Here is a 17,400-nt window from a genome sequence, read left to right on the forward strand (position 1 = left end):
GGGCTTTGAGGGTAAGACGGCTAGCCAACATCCTTTGGTCTGCCGTTTTATGAAGGGAGCTCGCAGGCTCCTCCCTGTCTCCAGGTCGCTGGTGCCCTTATGGGACCTGGCAGTGGTTTTAAATGGGCTCAGAATGACCCCATTTGAACCCCTGGAAGGAGCTGACATGAAACATCTGTCACTCAAGACAGTGCTGTTACTGGCCCTGGCATCCGCCAAGCGGGTCAGTGATATTCATGCGCTTTCTGTACATCCTTCATGCACTCAGTTCGCCCCAGGGCAAACGAGAGTGTTGTTGAAGCCCAACCCTGCCTTTACACCAAAGGTGGTTGGTTCGTGTACCCCAATTGACATTGAGGCATTTCCTCTGCCGCTGCTTTACGCACATATATGGACAGATCAAATGAGCTTCGTCTTAATGACCAACTCCTTGTGTCCTGGGCTAACCCTCACAAGGGCAAGTCTGTTACTAAGCAACGGCTCTCCCACTGGATTGTGGAGGCAATTGCTTTGGCCTATACGAGTCAGAGTTTGCAAGCACCTTCGGGTCTGCGGGCTCACTCGACTCTGGGCCTGGCTACATCCTGGGCTTTTCTCAAGGGTGTTTCCATCCAAGACATCTGTGCAGCGGCGAGCTGGTCCTCGCCGCTCACTTTTGTCTGCTTTTACAGGCTAGACGTCTCCACTCCAAGCGTGGCCCGAGCAGTGCTGGGCACCTTGTTGAGTCGGGACTCTACCTGTTAAGTTCTGGTTGGTTGGTGATTTTCGAGATAAGCTCGTCTGGCAATACGGGAGCTACAATTTCCCATAGTGAGACATCGAACGGAGTGTTATGAATGAGAACTATAGGTTACTTACGTAACCCCAGTCTCAGAGTAACATGAAGTGAGATGTCTCACCAGACGGCCCTCCTTGCTAGGGAGTGAATGACGCATGCGTTGTGGCGCAAGCTACTTATAGGGGGTGATTTCCCCTGACGCTGACGTCAAGATCACCAGCCAATCAGGATTGGCGTAATGAGATTGATGCTTCTGTTTGCTCCGCGATGAGGCGCATCCCATAGTGAGACATCTCACTTCATGTTACTCTGAGACTGGGGTTACATAAGTAACCTAAAGTTTTTGTTATCACCTTGGATTTGATATTGCATGTGGCTGCAGACACGTGAGATAAACAAATGAGCACAATTCCATGATCACACAACATAAGTACACTACTAGATGTGATTAAACTATCTACGGATTAATATAGCAGTATTAAGAGATCTGATTGTACATGCTTATCAGGGATTGTAGAAACTTCAGGAAATGTTGCATCTCACACGAGAGTCCTTTTGCATCAAAATACACAGAGCGAGAGACTTGTGAAATGTTTAATGCTGTCTTTCGAGCACACAGTCTGACAATGTAAATGTCCTAATTAAATACAAGACTAAAAGTCACCTGACCAGGAGTTAACAGCCATGCCAGATGGGTGAAATGCGTAAAAATAGGCTCCAGAGTTTTCTTTTGTGACTCTTAAGGAAGGGTAAAGTCTGATGCAACCCAATGTAACAATCTTACGCAACTTAAGTAGTGCCAATTTGTGTCGCTGCAGTTGTCAGAAGAGACTTAGTCAGTTACTTGGGGTACATTAGTTTTGTACATATTTAGTTCTGCTTTGCAAAATGGGATGCTCTTAAATACAGAATTATACGGACAATAGACAGGATGGCGGATTATCATACACCCGCTTTATTTAACCTTCCTCTTCTTCTCTGTTTCCTCCACAGCCACACACTCCCAAATCATGCTCTTGCACAGTCTGAAGAAAGCCAACTACCAGCTCCCGTTGCTCATCACTGACTCGGGGGTGCCCCCCTTGTCCAACTACACAGAGGTCAAAGTTCAAGTGTGCGTCTGCAAGAAGAACAAGATGCACTGCAGCTCCGCCCACTCCCACCGCGCCAGCCTTCTTGTGCTGTTCGCAACACTCCTGCTCGCCCTACTCTGTAAGTAACCATCAACACCACCACACAGACCAAAGGAGAACTGAAAATGGAGGGTTCTATTATGCTCATTTTCAGGTTCATAATTGTATTTTGTGCCTCTACTGTGAAATGTTGACATGCTTTAATGTTCAAAAAGCTCTGTATTGTCCTCATACTGCCTGTCCTGCAGCACCTATTTTCACCCTCTGTCTGAAACCAGAGCCCATGATTGGTTAGCTCGCCGGCTCTGCTGCTTAGAGATGTCCCACCCCTTGGAGAGAGAAACTCCCTCTGGAGGAATTGATGGGATGTTAGCCTTTGCAGACCATTTACCTGCACAAAAAACTATTCAACATACTACAGGAAATTAAAAACACCAAAAAGCATAATAGGGCCTCTTTAAAATGGATTTTATCATTTATCATTTGGAGAGAAATCATTACAGACATGATGTAAAATATTTGAAAGTGCAGCATTTCATTAAAGTTCTCTTGTGTATTGGTGCACATGAATGCACATGAATTCAGGCATTTGTGCTATTGCATCTATGTTGCAAAAGAATGCGTTCACTATCCTTTTTATTTTCTTCCCGCCATGCCTCGGGCCCTCCCCAGGAAGACAAATCATTTCCAACTTGAAGTCACCCAGATCCGGCGTTTGTTCTCTTTAGTTTGTAGTCTGGATCGCTGTATGCCGTAGGCGCGGTACAGCGGGAGGGATTCTGATAGCAAGGAGAAGAAAAAGAAGAGTATTAACAATAGGGTAAAAGAAAATTAGAAATTACTGGAAAAGGCAAAATGAGATTTCAGGCCTAAAGCTGGTGCAGTCGTAATTTTAACACCTTTTTTTCCCGCTGATTTGTGTTTGACTGTGAAATGTTCATTGAAGACTAAAACGCTTCTCCTTTCTCTATGATCCCATGTCTTTTTCTTTTTTTTTAACAACTTTATTTTTCAGTTTATCACAAATACAGTATGTCCAACATTTATGACAAGTTGCAAACGCCCCAGATCCCACCCCTCTCCCCCTCCAGGTGGTATTCCCCAGTGAATAGACAAATGAGAAAATAAACCAAAGAAAAACGAATGGTCATAGAAATAAAATATAAAAAAAATATATAAATACATGTAAAATAAATGAAAAAATAAGGAATAGACCAGAATAAACACATACAACAAAAATGACGATAATAGACAGTATACGAGTAGATAATCAGATATAATAAAACATCACACACATAACCCAAAAAAGCATTTCAGTTTATGCTATTATTATTGCCAGCCTTCTAAACCCTTAGTCTGACAAGGTACGTAACAACTTCAAGCCCAAAGTTAGGGACTCCAGAGTGCCCAGGTCAATAGTCAAAGACAGATCGCAAAGTGAATCAGGTGAGGGATAGTGTTAGGATTATGTTTTAAACAGGACCCAGGCGCAGGCAATGACTGAAGATGTTTAAATAGTTTATTGCTTCGGAGACTCAGGCAGGTTTGGTGATATGGAGGTCCGGAGTGGAGGTAGGCAGTGAGAGGCTGGACTGATTACAAGGCAGGCAGGTATGATGCAGGAAGAAGCAGGCAGGTTGACAGGAAGCTCTGGTGGACGATGGCCGAGGGATTGCACTGGAAACACAAGAGAAACTAGTTACAAAAGGTACGGAATTACACGCAGACAGGATAACTGAATGGGCAGCCAGGAGGATGTACTACCACTGATGTAGAAAACAATCTGGCGGTGAGTTGCTGGGAGACTGGAGTAGATAAGCTCTGTCCTGATTAGATGATGAGGGACAGCTGAGTCGGACAGCCAGGTGAGAGCAATCAGGCTGCTGCCTGCAAGGGAAACCACACCCTCTCCACACACAGGGGAACAAACAGGAACACAGTTTGGACCGTGACAGTACCCCCCCCCCCCCCTCAACGGGAGCCTCCAGACGAACCGCCAGGCTTATCTGGGTGGTCTCTGTGAAAGTCCCGAATGAGAGAGGGACCTAGTATGAGCTTGCGGGACACCCAGCTCCTCTCCTCAGGACCATAACCCTCCCAATCGACCAGATACTGGTACCCACGGCCCCGGCGACGAATGTCCAACAGCCGTCGGACCGTGTAGGCCGGGTGGTCATCAATAACAAGGGTGGGTGGAGGGGAGGTGGCTGGAGGGCCCAAAGGGCTGGACAACACTGGTTTCAACTGGGACACATGAAAGGTTGGGTGAATTCTCATGGAGGGAGGCAGCTTGAGTCTAACAGCAGATGGATTGATTATGCGCTCGATCACATAAGAGCCAATAAAGCGTGGTTTCAACTTCTTAGACTCAGCTTGTACAGAAATATTTTTTGAATAAAGCCAAACCTTCTAACCTGGTTGGAACTGGGGAGCTGCGGTCCGGTGGTGGTTTGCAATATGCCTATTGCATTCATCGGAGCGGAGAAGGGCAGAGCGGGCATCCTTCCAAATCCTCCAACAACGACGGAGATGGGCTTGGACAGACGGAACTGCGATCTCGTCCTCTTGGGCTGGGAACAAAGGGGGTTGATATCCAAGAGAACATTCAAATGGGGACATACCGGTGGCAGCACTAGACAGTGAGTTATGAGCGTATTCAATCCAGGGCAGATGTAAGCTCCAGGAGGTGGAATTCCGGAAGGTGACACAGCGAAGTACAGCTCCAAGGTCCTGATTGGCTCTTTCGGCCTGCCCGTTAGTCTGAGGATGATAGCCTGAGGAGAGACTGACAGATGCTCCAAGTACTCGACAGAATGCTTTCCATACCTGAGATATTAACTGTGGCCCTCGGTCGGAAACAATGTCTGTTGGAATGCCATGAAGCCGGACCACATGATTGACTAAGAGGTCAGCAGTTCCAGAGGCTGTGGGGAGTTTAGGAAGAGGCACAAGATGAACCGCTTTGGAAAAGCGATCAACAATAGTGAGAATGGTCGAGTTACCCTGTGAAACCGGGAGGCCGGTAACAAAATCTAGGCCGATGTGACTCCAGGGACGACTAGGGACTGGGAGAGGCTGTAGTAGACCGATAGGAGCCTGGTGTGAAGACTTGCTACGGGCGCAAACAGTGCAGGCCAGCACAAAGGCTCGAGAGTCCGCTTCCATAGAAGGCCACCAGAAGTGTCGTCTCAGGAGGGATAGGGTCCGACTCACACCCGGGTGGCAGGCAAAGCGGGAAGCATGGTTCCATAGGAGAACCTGTGAGCGGACAGAGTCAGGTACAAACAAACGGTTATCTGGACCATCTCCTGGATCTGGATGGTCTCTGTGCCTTCCTCACTGAGTTCTCAATCTCCCATGTTACAGCGCCCACCACTCTGGTAGCGGGGATTATGGTGTCAGGAGCTATAGGATCCTGATCCACTGCAAACTGCCGGGACAATGCGTCAGGTTTAAGGTTTTTAGAACCAGGTCGGTAGGTAAGGGTGAAGTTGAACCTCCCAAAAAACAATGCCCAGCGTGCCTGTTTAGTCGTTTGGCAGTTTGTATGTAGACCAGGTTCCTGTGGTCTGTCCACACAATGAATGGATGTTCAGAGCCTTCCAGCCAGTGCCTCCATTCTTCCAGCGCAAGCTTTACAGCAAGCAGCTCCCTGTTGCCAACATCATAGTTGCGCTCAGGGGTTGTCAGTCGTCGGGAAAAAAAAGCACAATGGTGAAGCTTTTGGTCGGAGACTGAGCGTTGTGATAGAACAGCCCCCACACCGGTGTTGGATGCATCAACCTCAACAATAAACTGAAGAGATGGGTCAGGGTTCGTAAGAATAGGGGCCGAGGTGAAACGTCTCTTCAGCTCAGAGAAGGCAGCCTCAGCCTGAATAGTCCACGAGAAGGGGATTGCTGGGGAGGTGAGTTGGTTGAGAGGACCGGCAACACGACTGTAGTCTGATGAACCGGCGATAGAAATTTACAAAGCCCAAAAAACGTTGGAGCTGCTTCCTGGTGGAAGGTTTGGGCCATTGGGCCACTGCTTTTACCTTCTCTGGGTCTGTTCTCAGTAATGTTAATTTCGTTGACTAAAACTATGATGAAATATGTTCGTCAACGACCTTTTTTTCCATGACGAAAACGAGACGATGACGAGACGGCACCGACGGCAGTAAACAATAACTGTAACAAAATCATCATGCAATATCGTTGACGAAAAGTGACGCGACGAAAATGTAGTTTACTAAATAAAAACTATGCCAAAATCTCTCTTTACTTTCGTTGGCGAAAAATGAGGAGACGAAATATTATCAAAGATAACGTTACATCTCTGATAGTTAGTTTTTCTCCCAGCAGTTCCATTTCCGGTGCTGCGGCACTGGCAGGGCAGCAGCTGTGTGTGTCTGTGCTGCGGTACATTTGAATTACACTGGGCAGTGGCACACTGAACGTGAAAGACTCAGGTCTAACTAACCTTATTTAACAGAAAATAAAATGGCAACAACGCACTCGCGTTAACCGAATACCCCCCCGTCAGCGCGAGTCAGTGATAAATTGTGCACTCGACGGATAATAATGGATTATGACGGAAATGTTACGATCCTGTCCGTCAAAATGACTGACAACGAAAAAGTCTAAAGCCACCACTGCTTGGGATAAAGAAACCATGTGATATTTGGGCCCATTTTTGCTACAATGAGGCGGAGAAAAAAAGCGAATGCATTGTTTTATCAGAAGGGAAGCAATGTGGCCATAACACAGGTAAAAACACCACAAACCTGACCAGATACTCTCTGCAAAGCTGCATTCTTAATCATTCAACCTGTGTTTTTCATCAAATAAGGACAAGATATAATCTTATTTATTTATATATACTAAAATGACAAATTATTGGTTTTGGCTAGACTAGTTTGACTGAAATGTTCTATATAATCTGATGACTGAAAAAGACTCAACAGTTTTCATTGACAAAAAGTAGACTAAAATAATCAGTTTTCTTTGACTAAAATAAGACTAAAATGCTCAGACTTTTAGTCGACTAAAACTTGACTAAATAAAAACAGGATGAAGGTGACTAAATATGACTAAAACGAAAATTTAACACGGGACTAAGACTAAAACTAAATAAAGAAATAGCTGACGAAATTAACACTAGTTCTCAGCTGACCTTGCTCAATGATGTAGCCCAGGAAATCCACTGAATCCACGTGAAATTTGCATTTCTCTACTTTGACAAACAGCTTGTTCTCGAGGAGCCTTTGTAGAACCTGCTGCACATGTTGGGTGTGTTCCTCCATGGTCTGTGAGAATATCAGGATATCATCAAGATACACAAATACTGAACGGTTCAGGAAGTCACGGAAGACATCGTTCACAAGAGCCTGGAAGACAGCTGGGGCATTGGTGAGTCCAAAGGGCATCACTAGATACTCGAAATGGCCTAGTGGGGTGTTGAACGCCGTCTTCCACTCGTCTCCTTGACGTATGCGGACCAGGTGGTAAGCATTCCTGAGGTCGAGTTTCGAGAAAATGGTGGCCTTCTGTAGGGGTTCGAAGGCTGAATTGATGAGGGGCAGTGGATACTTGTTCTTGATGGTGATGTTGTTAAGGCCTTGGTAGTCAATGCAGGGGCGTAGGGAACGGTCCTTCTTGGATACAAAGAAGAAGCCTGCTCCGACGGGGGAAGAAGAGGCTCTTATGATGCCAGCAGCCAGTGAGTCTTTGATGTATGTCTCCATGGCCTCACGCTCAGTTCGGGACAAGTTAAACAGGCGACTGGATGGGAGAGATGCCCCAGGAAGATCTATTGTGCAGTCGTAAGGGTGATGAGGGGGCAGAGAAAGAGCTCGCTGTTTGCTGAAAACCTCCTCCCAGGCTATGATAAACCGGAGGGACAGCGGACAAGTTGAGTGGCTCCTGCTGCACTGGGGGAATACTGACCTCTGCTGGGGGAATTGCAGACCGCAGGCATGAAGAGTGACAAAAGGAACTCCAACTCCTTACTTGATTCTCCGACCAGTCCATGTGGGGGTTGTGCAGTTTTAACCATGGCTGGCCCAGAACTAGGGGTGTGTGAGGGGAGGACATGACATGGAACTGAATCATTTCATGGTGATTACCAGACAGGACGAGATGTAGGGGTTCGGTGACATGGGTAACGCATGCCAGGAGCTTCCCATTCAGACCTCGAGCATTGAGAGGAGCTGTCAGAGGTTGAGTGGAGATGCCAGCTGAGGCAACCAGTTGGGCATCCAAAAAACTCTCATCAGAATGAGTGAATTACACGCAGACAGGATAACTGAATGGGCAGCCAGAAGGATGTACTACCACTGATGTAGAAAACAATCTGGTTGTGAGTTGCTGGGAGGCTGGGAGACTGGAGTAGATAAACTGTGTCCTGATTAGATGATGAGGGACAGCTGAGTCGGACGGCCAGGTGAGAGCAATCAGGCTGCTGCCTGCAAGGGAAACCACACCCTCTCCACACACAGGGGAACAAACAGGAACACAGTTTGGACCGTGACAGATAGGCCTCTAACATGGGTAATAAATATCGACCACATTTTGTCGTATTTGTTGACTAAACCGCGCACTGCATATCTCAATTTTTCCAAGTCTAGCCCAAGCATCACTTCCCTGATCCAGTGAATATAGGAAGGGGGATTTTTTCCTTTCCAATTTAGCAGTATGAGACGGCGGGCATGCAACGACGCATAGGCAACCACATTTTTGTGTAGGGAGGAGAACCCTAGTCCAGTATTAACAGTTCCAAAAATAGCTGTTTGAGGATTAGGCGATAGCATCCTGCCAGATATTGCAGAGAGTGACCGAAACACAGAAGCCCAGGGATGGTGTAAAAAGGTGATTAGACATTATTGGCAAGAAACTGCATATGCTTTTCAGATTCATATGTTTCCTAAATTGACCCCAGTTCTTAATTGAGTTTTGGACCACTAAGTTTGAGTTAAACTCACTTACTTTAACATGCAATGGAAGGGGGGCAGTTAAAATGACATTGGGGAATCTGGGAGTGTGGACTCCAACTCCATTGTAGCCCATATTGGGCCCTCCTTGTCTGCAAATGTGGTAATCCAGTATGTGAGTTTAGCAATGTTAGCTGCCCAGTAATAAAATAGGAAATTAGGTAGACCCAAACCACCTTCAGGTTTGACCCTCTCCAGATTTGCCTTCTTTGTGCGTGCAGGCTTCTTATTCCATATAAACGCAGAGATAAGGCTGTCGAGTTGGGCAAAAAAGGATTTTAGGATGAAAATCGGAATAATTTGAAACGGGCACAAATATCTGGGCAATATTGTCATTTTCACAGCATGTATCCGCCCTGCTAGTGTGACAGGCAGCTTCGACCACCTATCTAGATCATTCTTGGTGCGTTCCAAGATAGATTTATAATTGTACTTAAAAATATCCTTAACCGAGCCTGCTATCTCAATACCCAAGTAAGTACATTTTTCATTTTCAATCCTAAAGGGCAGATGACCATAATCTTCCAGCCTTGCCAAGTCATTGAGAGGAAACAGTAAAGATTTTGACAAGTTAATTTTGTAACCTGATATGTCCCAAATTCAGCAAGGAGAGAACACATGGCATGCTTTCTATTGGGTCTGACATTTGCAAGAGCAGGTCATCCGCATATAGAGATGTTTTATGCACTGTGTTGCCCCTGGAAACGCCCTTAATCCTACTGTCCGTTCTGATAGCAATTGCTAAGGGTTCAATTGCAATGTCGAATAAATAGGGTGACAGGCAGCATCCCTGCCTTGTTCCTCTGTGGAGCATAACATATTCGGAAATAAGACTGTTTATTCTAACAGCGGCTGTAGGAGCTGAGTATATTGTCTTAATCCATTTACAAAAAACAGGTCCCAGTCCAAATGTTTCCAAGGCAGCAAAAAGATAGTACCACTCAATCCTATCAAACGCCTTTTCAGCATCAAGGCTCAGGATAATTTCAGGCCGTACTGTGGATTTAGGGGACAATAATAAATTAAATAACCGCCGTACATTAAAAAATGAATGTCGCCCAGAGATGAAACCTGTTTGGTCTTTATCAATAATGGTAGGAATAAAGGCTTCTAATCGCTGCGCAAGGACTTTAGTTAATATTTTATAATCACAGCAAAGAAGGCTGATTGGTCTATAGGAACTACACTGTGAGGGATCCTTGTCTTTTTTCAATATCACTGAAATTGTCGCTTGAGAGAGTGTTGGTGGCAATTTACCATTAACCAGTGATTCTTCATAAACCGATTTTAAAACCGGCACAAGTTTTGAGGAATATTCCATATAAAACTCGATGGGAAACCCATCCGGACCTGGTGCCTTTCCTGTACTAGACAGTCTGATTGCGCCTTCTATTTCTCCAACCGTTAATGGCTGCTCTAAGGAGCACTGGGAGTCTGGTGAGAGTTTTGGAATATGTAAGGAATCCATAAACGACTGAATTTCAGACGAGTTAACATCTACCTCCGATTGATATAAAGTAGAATAGTATTGCTTAAACTGGTCATTAATTATTTAAGCTTTTAGGGATTCCCATAGAACACTTCTCGAAATATCCCTGCTGTCATTAATTTCTAGAAAAAAGTCAATCTGGCCACTGAGGTAAGTTTTAAAGTGTTCATATGAAAGCAAATGGGGGTCTAGACGCCAGGTGCGTTGGGGTGCTATATTACCAGGAAACATCATATCCATTTGTACTGGACCATGGTCTGATAACATAATGCTGTGGTACTGGCTCCTGGGGATTAAGGGAAGTAATTGGTCATCTACAATGAAATAATCAATCCTGGAATAGCTATGGTGGACAGGGGAGAAAAACGAAAATTGTTTAGTATTAGGATGTTTTGCCCGCCACGGGTCGGATAGGCCACAAGAGCGCAGGAAGGAGTGTATAGCTATCGCAGATGTTGACAGGGTACCATCAGGTCTAGGGTTGGATCTGTCAAGGTGGGCATGGAGAACGCAGTTAAAATCACCACCCAATATCAATGTATAGGTATTGAGGTCAGGGAGGGCTGAGAAGAAGTTTATGAAAAACTTTGAGTCATCCCAATTCGGTCCATAGATGTTAGCCAATATTAAAGGAGTATTAAACAACCTGCCAACTGCAACAATATATCTACCATTGGGATCAGATAGTATTTCAGAGAGTTCAAAAGGTATCCCCTTTCTAATTAAAATTGCTGTGCCCCTGGTTTTGTAATCAAAACGCGAGTGATACACTTGTCCAATCCAACTGCATCTTAGTCTCTTTTGGGAGTTAATATTCAGATGTGTTTCCTGCAGAAACATCACATCAGGCTTCAATGATTTTAAATGGGCAAGTATTTTACTCTACAGCATCAGGAGCCATAACTCTGCCACTGGATACATGGTCTGGACTTGAAAGTTGGCAAAATCTGAACACATTATGTGCAATCTTGGGTTAAGGCATGAAACAATAGAAAAACAAAAAAGTACCATAAAACAGACAAAAGTAACAAAAAATAAACTCTTACCATCCTGGATCCCCGGGCTGGTCTTCTTAAAGCCTGAGACTGCCCTACAAACACTCGTCCTACTCTTAGGCATATAACACGTCAAGACTAACCTAAACACTCGACTGAACTGTGCAAGGTCAGAACAATATGAATTTAAATGAAACATGGCCCTTCTCATAGCACCGACATTGCTGCACTTATGTGGTCATAACTTAACAGCCTTAAACACCTATAACTGTTACGGTGTGTGAAGCAGGTAGGACCCAAATGCAGATTAACGTACAAATAATTCCTTTATTTCAAGGCTATGCTGACAAATACAGAACACTCACCGAGGACAAGCCAATACACAAGACAACCCGACAAAGAGAGACAGAAAACACACAACTTAAATACACCCAGAACTAATCACATAAACACGAGACAGGTGAGGAGGGAGGAGAAAACACATACCAGGTGAACACAATTGGGTAATCAGAGAGGGAAACCGACAGAAAGGAAACAGGCAGGAAACGGGGGTGAACACTTTACAAAATAAAATAGGAAACCCAAAGATAGAAAAGGACACGAAGAATACTAACACAGACAAATCCTAACAATAACTTAAGAAAATCTGCATTGTTGTAATTTCCCTGACTCATTGTCCATAGTCCACACATAAAGCGCAACCAACTGTAGTGTAATTAACAGTCAAAAATGTAGTCATTGTGACACAGGCTGTGACATTATCCTGCAGCTCCAACAGTACCTGTCATGGCCCCAATATTGATTATCACTCTCCCTCCGGGTCCTGCGGGTGCAAATCTGTCTCAATGTAGTGCTTTGCCTTGGTTGGATCTTCAAATGACTTTTGCTCTCCAACTGAGGTTGTGATTTTAAGTGTGGCTGGATACACAAGTCCATACTTCATACCAGGGGATCTGCGCAGCAGCCCCCGGACCTCAGTAAACGCTGCCCTCCTTTTCCTCACCGAGAGCGTGTAGTCCGGGTAGATGTAGAAACGCTTGCCGTTGTGGAAGATGCGCCCCGCTCCCATGGCTTTCCGTATAGTATCTGCTTTCTCCTGAAAGTAGTGGAATTTAATGATGATCGGCCTCGGGGCATCCCCATCAGCTGGTTTCGGCTGCAAGCCCCTATGTGCACGGTCAAGCGTCGGTGTGTAGTCCAGGCTCAGAGCATCCTGCAGTAGTTGAGCTATGGCTTTCTCTGGTCGAATATTCCCAGTCCCTTCCGCCACACCGACTAGTCGACAATTATCTCTCCGTTGTCGAGACTCCACCAACTTGTTTACTTGTGAGGACAGCGTAGTAACTTTAGCCTCGAGTTCCACTACCCGGTTAGCATAGCAATTAGCCCCCTCCCCAAGGCCTTCAATGCGCGTTACGAAAGTTGCGTTCTCCTTCCTAACATCTTCAACAACCTTAGTAAACTCTGTGCGCACATTGAAGATTTCTGATCTTAAGTCCCTCGACAGGTTGTCTATTTTGGTGTGCAATTCACCTACAGCCGCCGTCACCGTTGAGTCGATCTTAGTTACTGCACACACTGCTCAGTCCGCTGTAGGGCGGCCATGATTGCCTGTGTATCCGACAGCGGCTCCGCCGACCCGGCCTCGTCTTCCTCAGGCGAGTCCGCGGCGTTTGGGCCTGGTTTCGGTCTTTGGTTTCTCGGGATTTTTTGAGTTTTATGTACAACCAAATCAAAACACGGTCACTTTTAGATAGCTGAACACTTTAGAGACACATTTGCCCCACGGGAGCGAGAAAAGAGGCGAAAATAACTTTTGTAATGTTCCTTCCAAGCAGAGCTCAGAAAACTGCGTCCTCACATGTCGCTGCTCCTACGTCCCTCATCCCATGTATTTTTGTTCTATTGACCTGAAAATCTTTTTCCTGCCTCTCAATTCCAGTTGATCACTCCTGCTTGTGTATTCTGTCTGTTTCCTGTCTCTCATCCTTCAGCTCTCTCTGTTGCTATTCCCCCCCCTCGAACCACTTCTCCTGCTCGTATGCTTTCTCTCTACTTAGCGCTCTTCACTCCCCATAATTATTTGCTTACAGGCAGAATCTCTTCAGCTCATCTTCTCATTTTCTCTAATATCTGTGCATCTCGGCATCTAACATTTCCCATCGATCTTCCTCCGGCTATGGATCAACCTGTCTGTCGGTGCATATATTTTCTTATAACTCTCATCCATAGCAGATGAATATGATGTGTATGTGAAGATTTGTTTGATCATCCTGTTTTCCTTTTAAACTGACAATGCTTAGCAGGCAACAGCAAAAGCACGGCGTTGACGGAGCATTAGTTGCGGTTCCACTGCTACACACTGAGCCCTCTATGTAATGGCCCACTTGCTGGCACCCAGTTATTTTAATCCCCCAATTGACCCACACACGAGGAGCAGGCAGATATCGGGTAACACAATAATCTTTATTAGAAATTAAATAAATAGTAAGGGACCATATCAGCCAAGCTTCTCACATGGAAATGTATCACAAGGCCAAGTGATGCAGTGCCTATATACCACCCCGTCAATTCAGGCTGCTACTGCTCTACCCACCCCCTGCTGGCCGGAGGGACCATGAATGGTACAACTAAACGTAAAATGTCACAAAGCATGCAAATAACGCAAACACATGGCACTTCTATTAGAGAATCACTACACACATGACACTTCTATTAGGGAATCACTACACACATGACACGTCTATTTAAAGAAAGCACTACACACATCACACAATGAACATGCTCTCCCACTCACTGGCTGCTAAGGAGTAAAATGGAACAGTCACTGGCACTGGTGAGCAAATGACTGCAAGTGGCACTATTTGCACCCCATACTCTCCTTGTTCATTTAACCATGCAGTGACAGCCTAGCAAGACATGGCCCGAATTAAAATAGTTATGGGTCCGCTCTCGGGCAAGAACACCACTTGGCGCGCGTCTCCCAATAGTTCGGAGCGCGTCCGACTCAGATGCGCACTGGCCCTGATAGGAGCAGCGCGCGGTGCGAAAGACAGGAACTTGAGGGCGTTGCAATGATAAGGAACTTGAGAGCGTTGCAATATCAGGAGCTTGAGAGCGTTGCAATATCAGGAGCTTGAGAGCGTTGCAAATCTGCCTTCAACCGACCCGTCGATCAGCAGCTGGCAGCCGTACAGTAAATCGCAGTGCAGCAGTACTTCCACAGTGGACCTTCGCTTCACGGTCACTTCCTCGTCGATCCGTCCAGAGCCTTGCTTCCCGTTCCCTCTTCACCTCGGAGCTTCACCTTTTCCCGTCCTCCCGGTAAATGTCCCGGCTCCTCGCTTTAACCACCCACCGGCCAATCCACGTAGCTCCCTGGAAGCTGATTCACACCAGCTGCGAAAACACACATACTCCGCCCACCTGACAGGCTAACCCTTTTATGAATGGAAACACACATTTTCCCCCACTTCTGCTTAAAATACATATACACACAGTAAATATAATGCATCATCATATGACATACAAAAATCCCATCCCCACTGGCGACATTTCCCCCCCTCAATATTGGTGGTCGTCCCGACTACCCCTTAGACCTGGTACCTTTGTGGAGGCACCCCAACGTTTCGACGCTGCGACCTCCTCACAGGGCCTTGTCCTTCCCCTGGCACAAGCCCACCCTCCAATTGAGGCTCAGGGTCCAATTGAGCTGGGACCTGCTCTTGTTCCCCAAACTGCTCTGGCTCCGGCACTAGGCCTGGTATGACTGGAGTAGACTGAGAGCCCCACCTAGCTACAGGGCCAAAAGGCAACAAGAATACAGGCTGGTTAGGCTGGGAATCAATTTCCTGAGGACACACCTGAGACTCAGTCCATAATCCTGCAGGGCAGGGACGCAGGTTGTTGCGGTGCATCGTCCCCTCGGGCCGGATGCTATACACTGGATGGCCAGGCCGTACCTGTGAGACAACAACATAGGGAGAAGGCACCCAATGTGGTTCCAACTTGCCTCTGGCTCTCCGTCTGAAGTTCCTGATCAGCACCCTCCCTCCGGGCAACAAGGGGATAGCATGGGCCTTCTTATCATACCGTGCCTGGTCCCAGTTCTGCCTTTGCTTGGTATGAGCTCGTACCCGGCTATACGCTTCAAGCAGTGTCTGATGGTGTGTTCTCACCCAGCCATTAATTGTTCCCTTTTTCTGTGGGGGGACAACACCTACACACAGATCAACAGGCAGTCTGGCGTGACGGCCAAACAGTACAAAGTAGGGAGTCAGTTTAGTGCTACAATGTACAGTGTTGTTGTAAGCTTGAACTAAAGCTGGCAGCTTTTCCCTCCACCGTACCTGCTCTTCTGCACCTAGTGTGCCCAATAATGACAGCAAAGTTCTGTTGAAACGCTCACAGGCCCCATTTCCCTGGGGATGGTATGGGGTAGTGCGGCTCTTTGTACAGCCATACAGTTCACAGAGCTGCCGCATTACCTCAGACTCAAAGGCACCTCCTCGGTCCGTCAAGAACCGTTCTGGGCACCCGAAAGGCTGGATGAGGGCGGTCCACAAATGTCTCGCCATCGTCTGGGCTGTCTGGTCCTTGGTGGGCACTGCCACAGCATACCTGGAAAACAGGTCGGTCATAACCAGGATATACTGGTGGGTGTCGGCTGGCCGTCCCAATGATAAATAGTCCAGGGCTACAACCTCCCATGGGTAACTGGATACAATGGGCTGAAGAGGGGCCCTCACCTTGGGACCAGCCTTCCCTGTCACACATTGTGGGCATACTACTGTCCAGGACTTTATGTCCTTAGCCATCCCCAGCCAGTAAAATCTGCGCTGCAAGATACTCAAGACCTTTTCGCTGTTGGCATGTCCAGCCGCTTTGTGGTAATCCTCCCACAGCTCCCGGGCATGTTGGGTTGGGACAATCAACTGGAAAGCCTGCTGGCCCGTGTCGGGTTCCTGAATGCAGCGCCCCAAAATTCCGTCACGAAGTTCCAGCCGATCCCATGTCTGCAACCACCCGTGCACTTGGGGGAACTCAGACCGTCGCACCTGAGACACATTTAACCCTTGGTTGATCAATTGTCTCACTTTGTCCAACTCCGGGTCTCCCTGTTGGCGCTCCAGCCAAGACCCTGGATCACAGTCCTGTCCAGCTGGTGGACCCTTCACTCCTAGACCTCCCTGAGCTCCGGGCACGTTGTAGACTGCTTTGATATCTACTTCCCCTGGGAGCCGGGACAAGGCATCTGCATTCCGGTTTTCCACACCGGGTCGATACTTGACTGAAAAGGTGAAGTTTGCCAGCTGGGCTGCCCACCTCTGTTCCACGGCCCCCAGTTTGGCTCTCCCCAGGTGTACCAGGGGATTGTTGTCTGTAAACACTGTGAATTCTGTGCCCCACAAGTAGTGTTTGAACTTCTCTGTGATTGCCCAAAATAGCGCCAGAAACTCTAACTTAAAAGAACTATAGTTCTGGTCATTCTTTTCACCAGGGCTTAGACTACGGCTGGCATATGCAATAACTCGTTCCCTCCCCTGCTGAACCTGTGACAATACTGCACCCAGCCCATCCAAACTGGCATCTGTATACAACAGGAAGGGTAATTTGAAATCTGCATACGCCAACACAGGCGCCTGTAATAGAGCTCGCTTAAGTTCCTCAAATGCACCCTGACACTCTTGAGACCACTTAACTGTTGTTGATTTAACCCCTGCCGTACCCCGAAGCAGAACATTCAGGGGAGCTGCCAGCCGGGAAAAGGCAGGGATGAATCGGCGGTAGTAGCCTGCAAAGCCCAAGAAAGAACGGACTTGAGTGACTGTCTTGAGGACCGGCCATTCCTGCACAGCTGCAGTTTTTTCTGGGTCCGTGGCCACCCCTTTCTTGCTGACCACATGTCCCAAGTACTTCACTTCCTTCTTGAACAGGTGACATTTGTGGGGCTGGAGTTTTAGGCCGTGCTGGTGTAGTCTCTCAAACACTTGTTCCAGGTGCCTGAGATGACTATCAAAGCAGGGAGAATATAC

At 46.9% G+C, this 17,400-nt stretch overlaps 1 protein-coding gene across 1 annotated transcript in view; it reads left to right on the forward strand.

Moving 5' to 3' along the window:
- Positions 1-17,400, forward strand: part of cdh13 (cadherin 13, H-cadherin (heart)) — a 480,217-nt gene that overhangs the window by 410,453 nt on the left and 52,364 nt on the right. The window contains exon 14 of the mRNA XM_071203466.1: positions 1,772-1,990. Coding sequence (XP_071059567.1) covers positions 1,772-1,990 — 219 coding nt within the window. The remainder of the gene's footprint in view (positions 1-1,771; positions 1,991-17,400) is intronic.

This window comes from Pseudochaenichthys georgianus, chromosome 6, assembly GCF_902827115.2.
Source record: "Pseudochaenichthys georgianus chromosome 6, fPseGeo1.2, whole genome shotgun sequence".
In the NCBI taxonomy this organism is placed as follows: Eukaryota; Metazoa; Chordata; class Actinopteri; order Perciformes; family Channichthyidae; genus Pseudochaenichthys; species Pseudochaenichthys georgianus.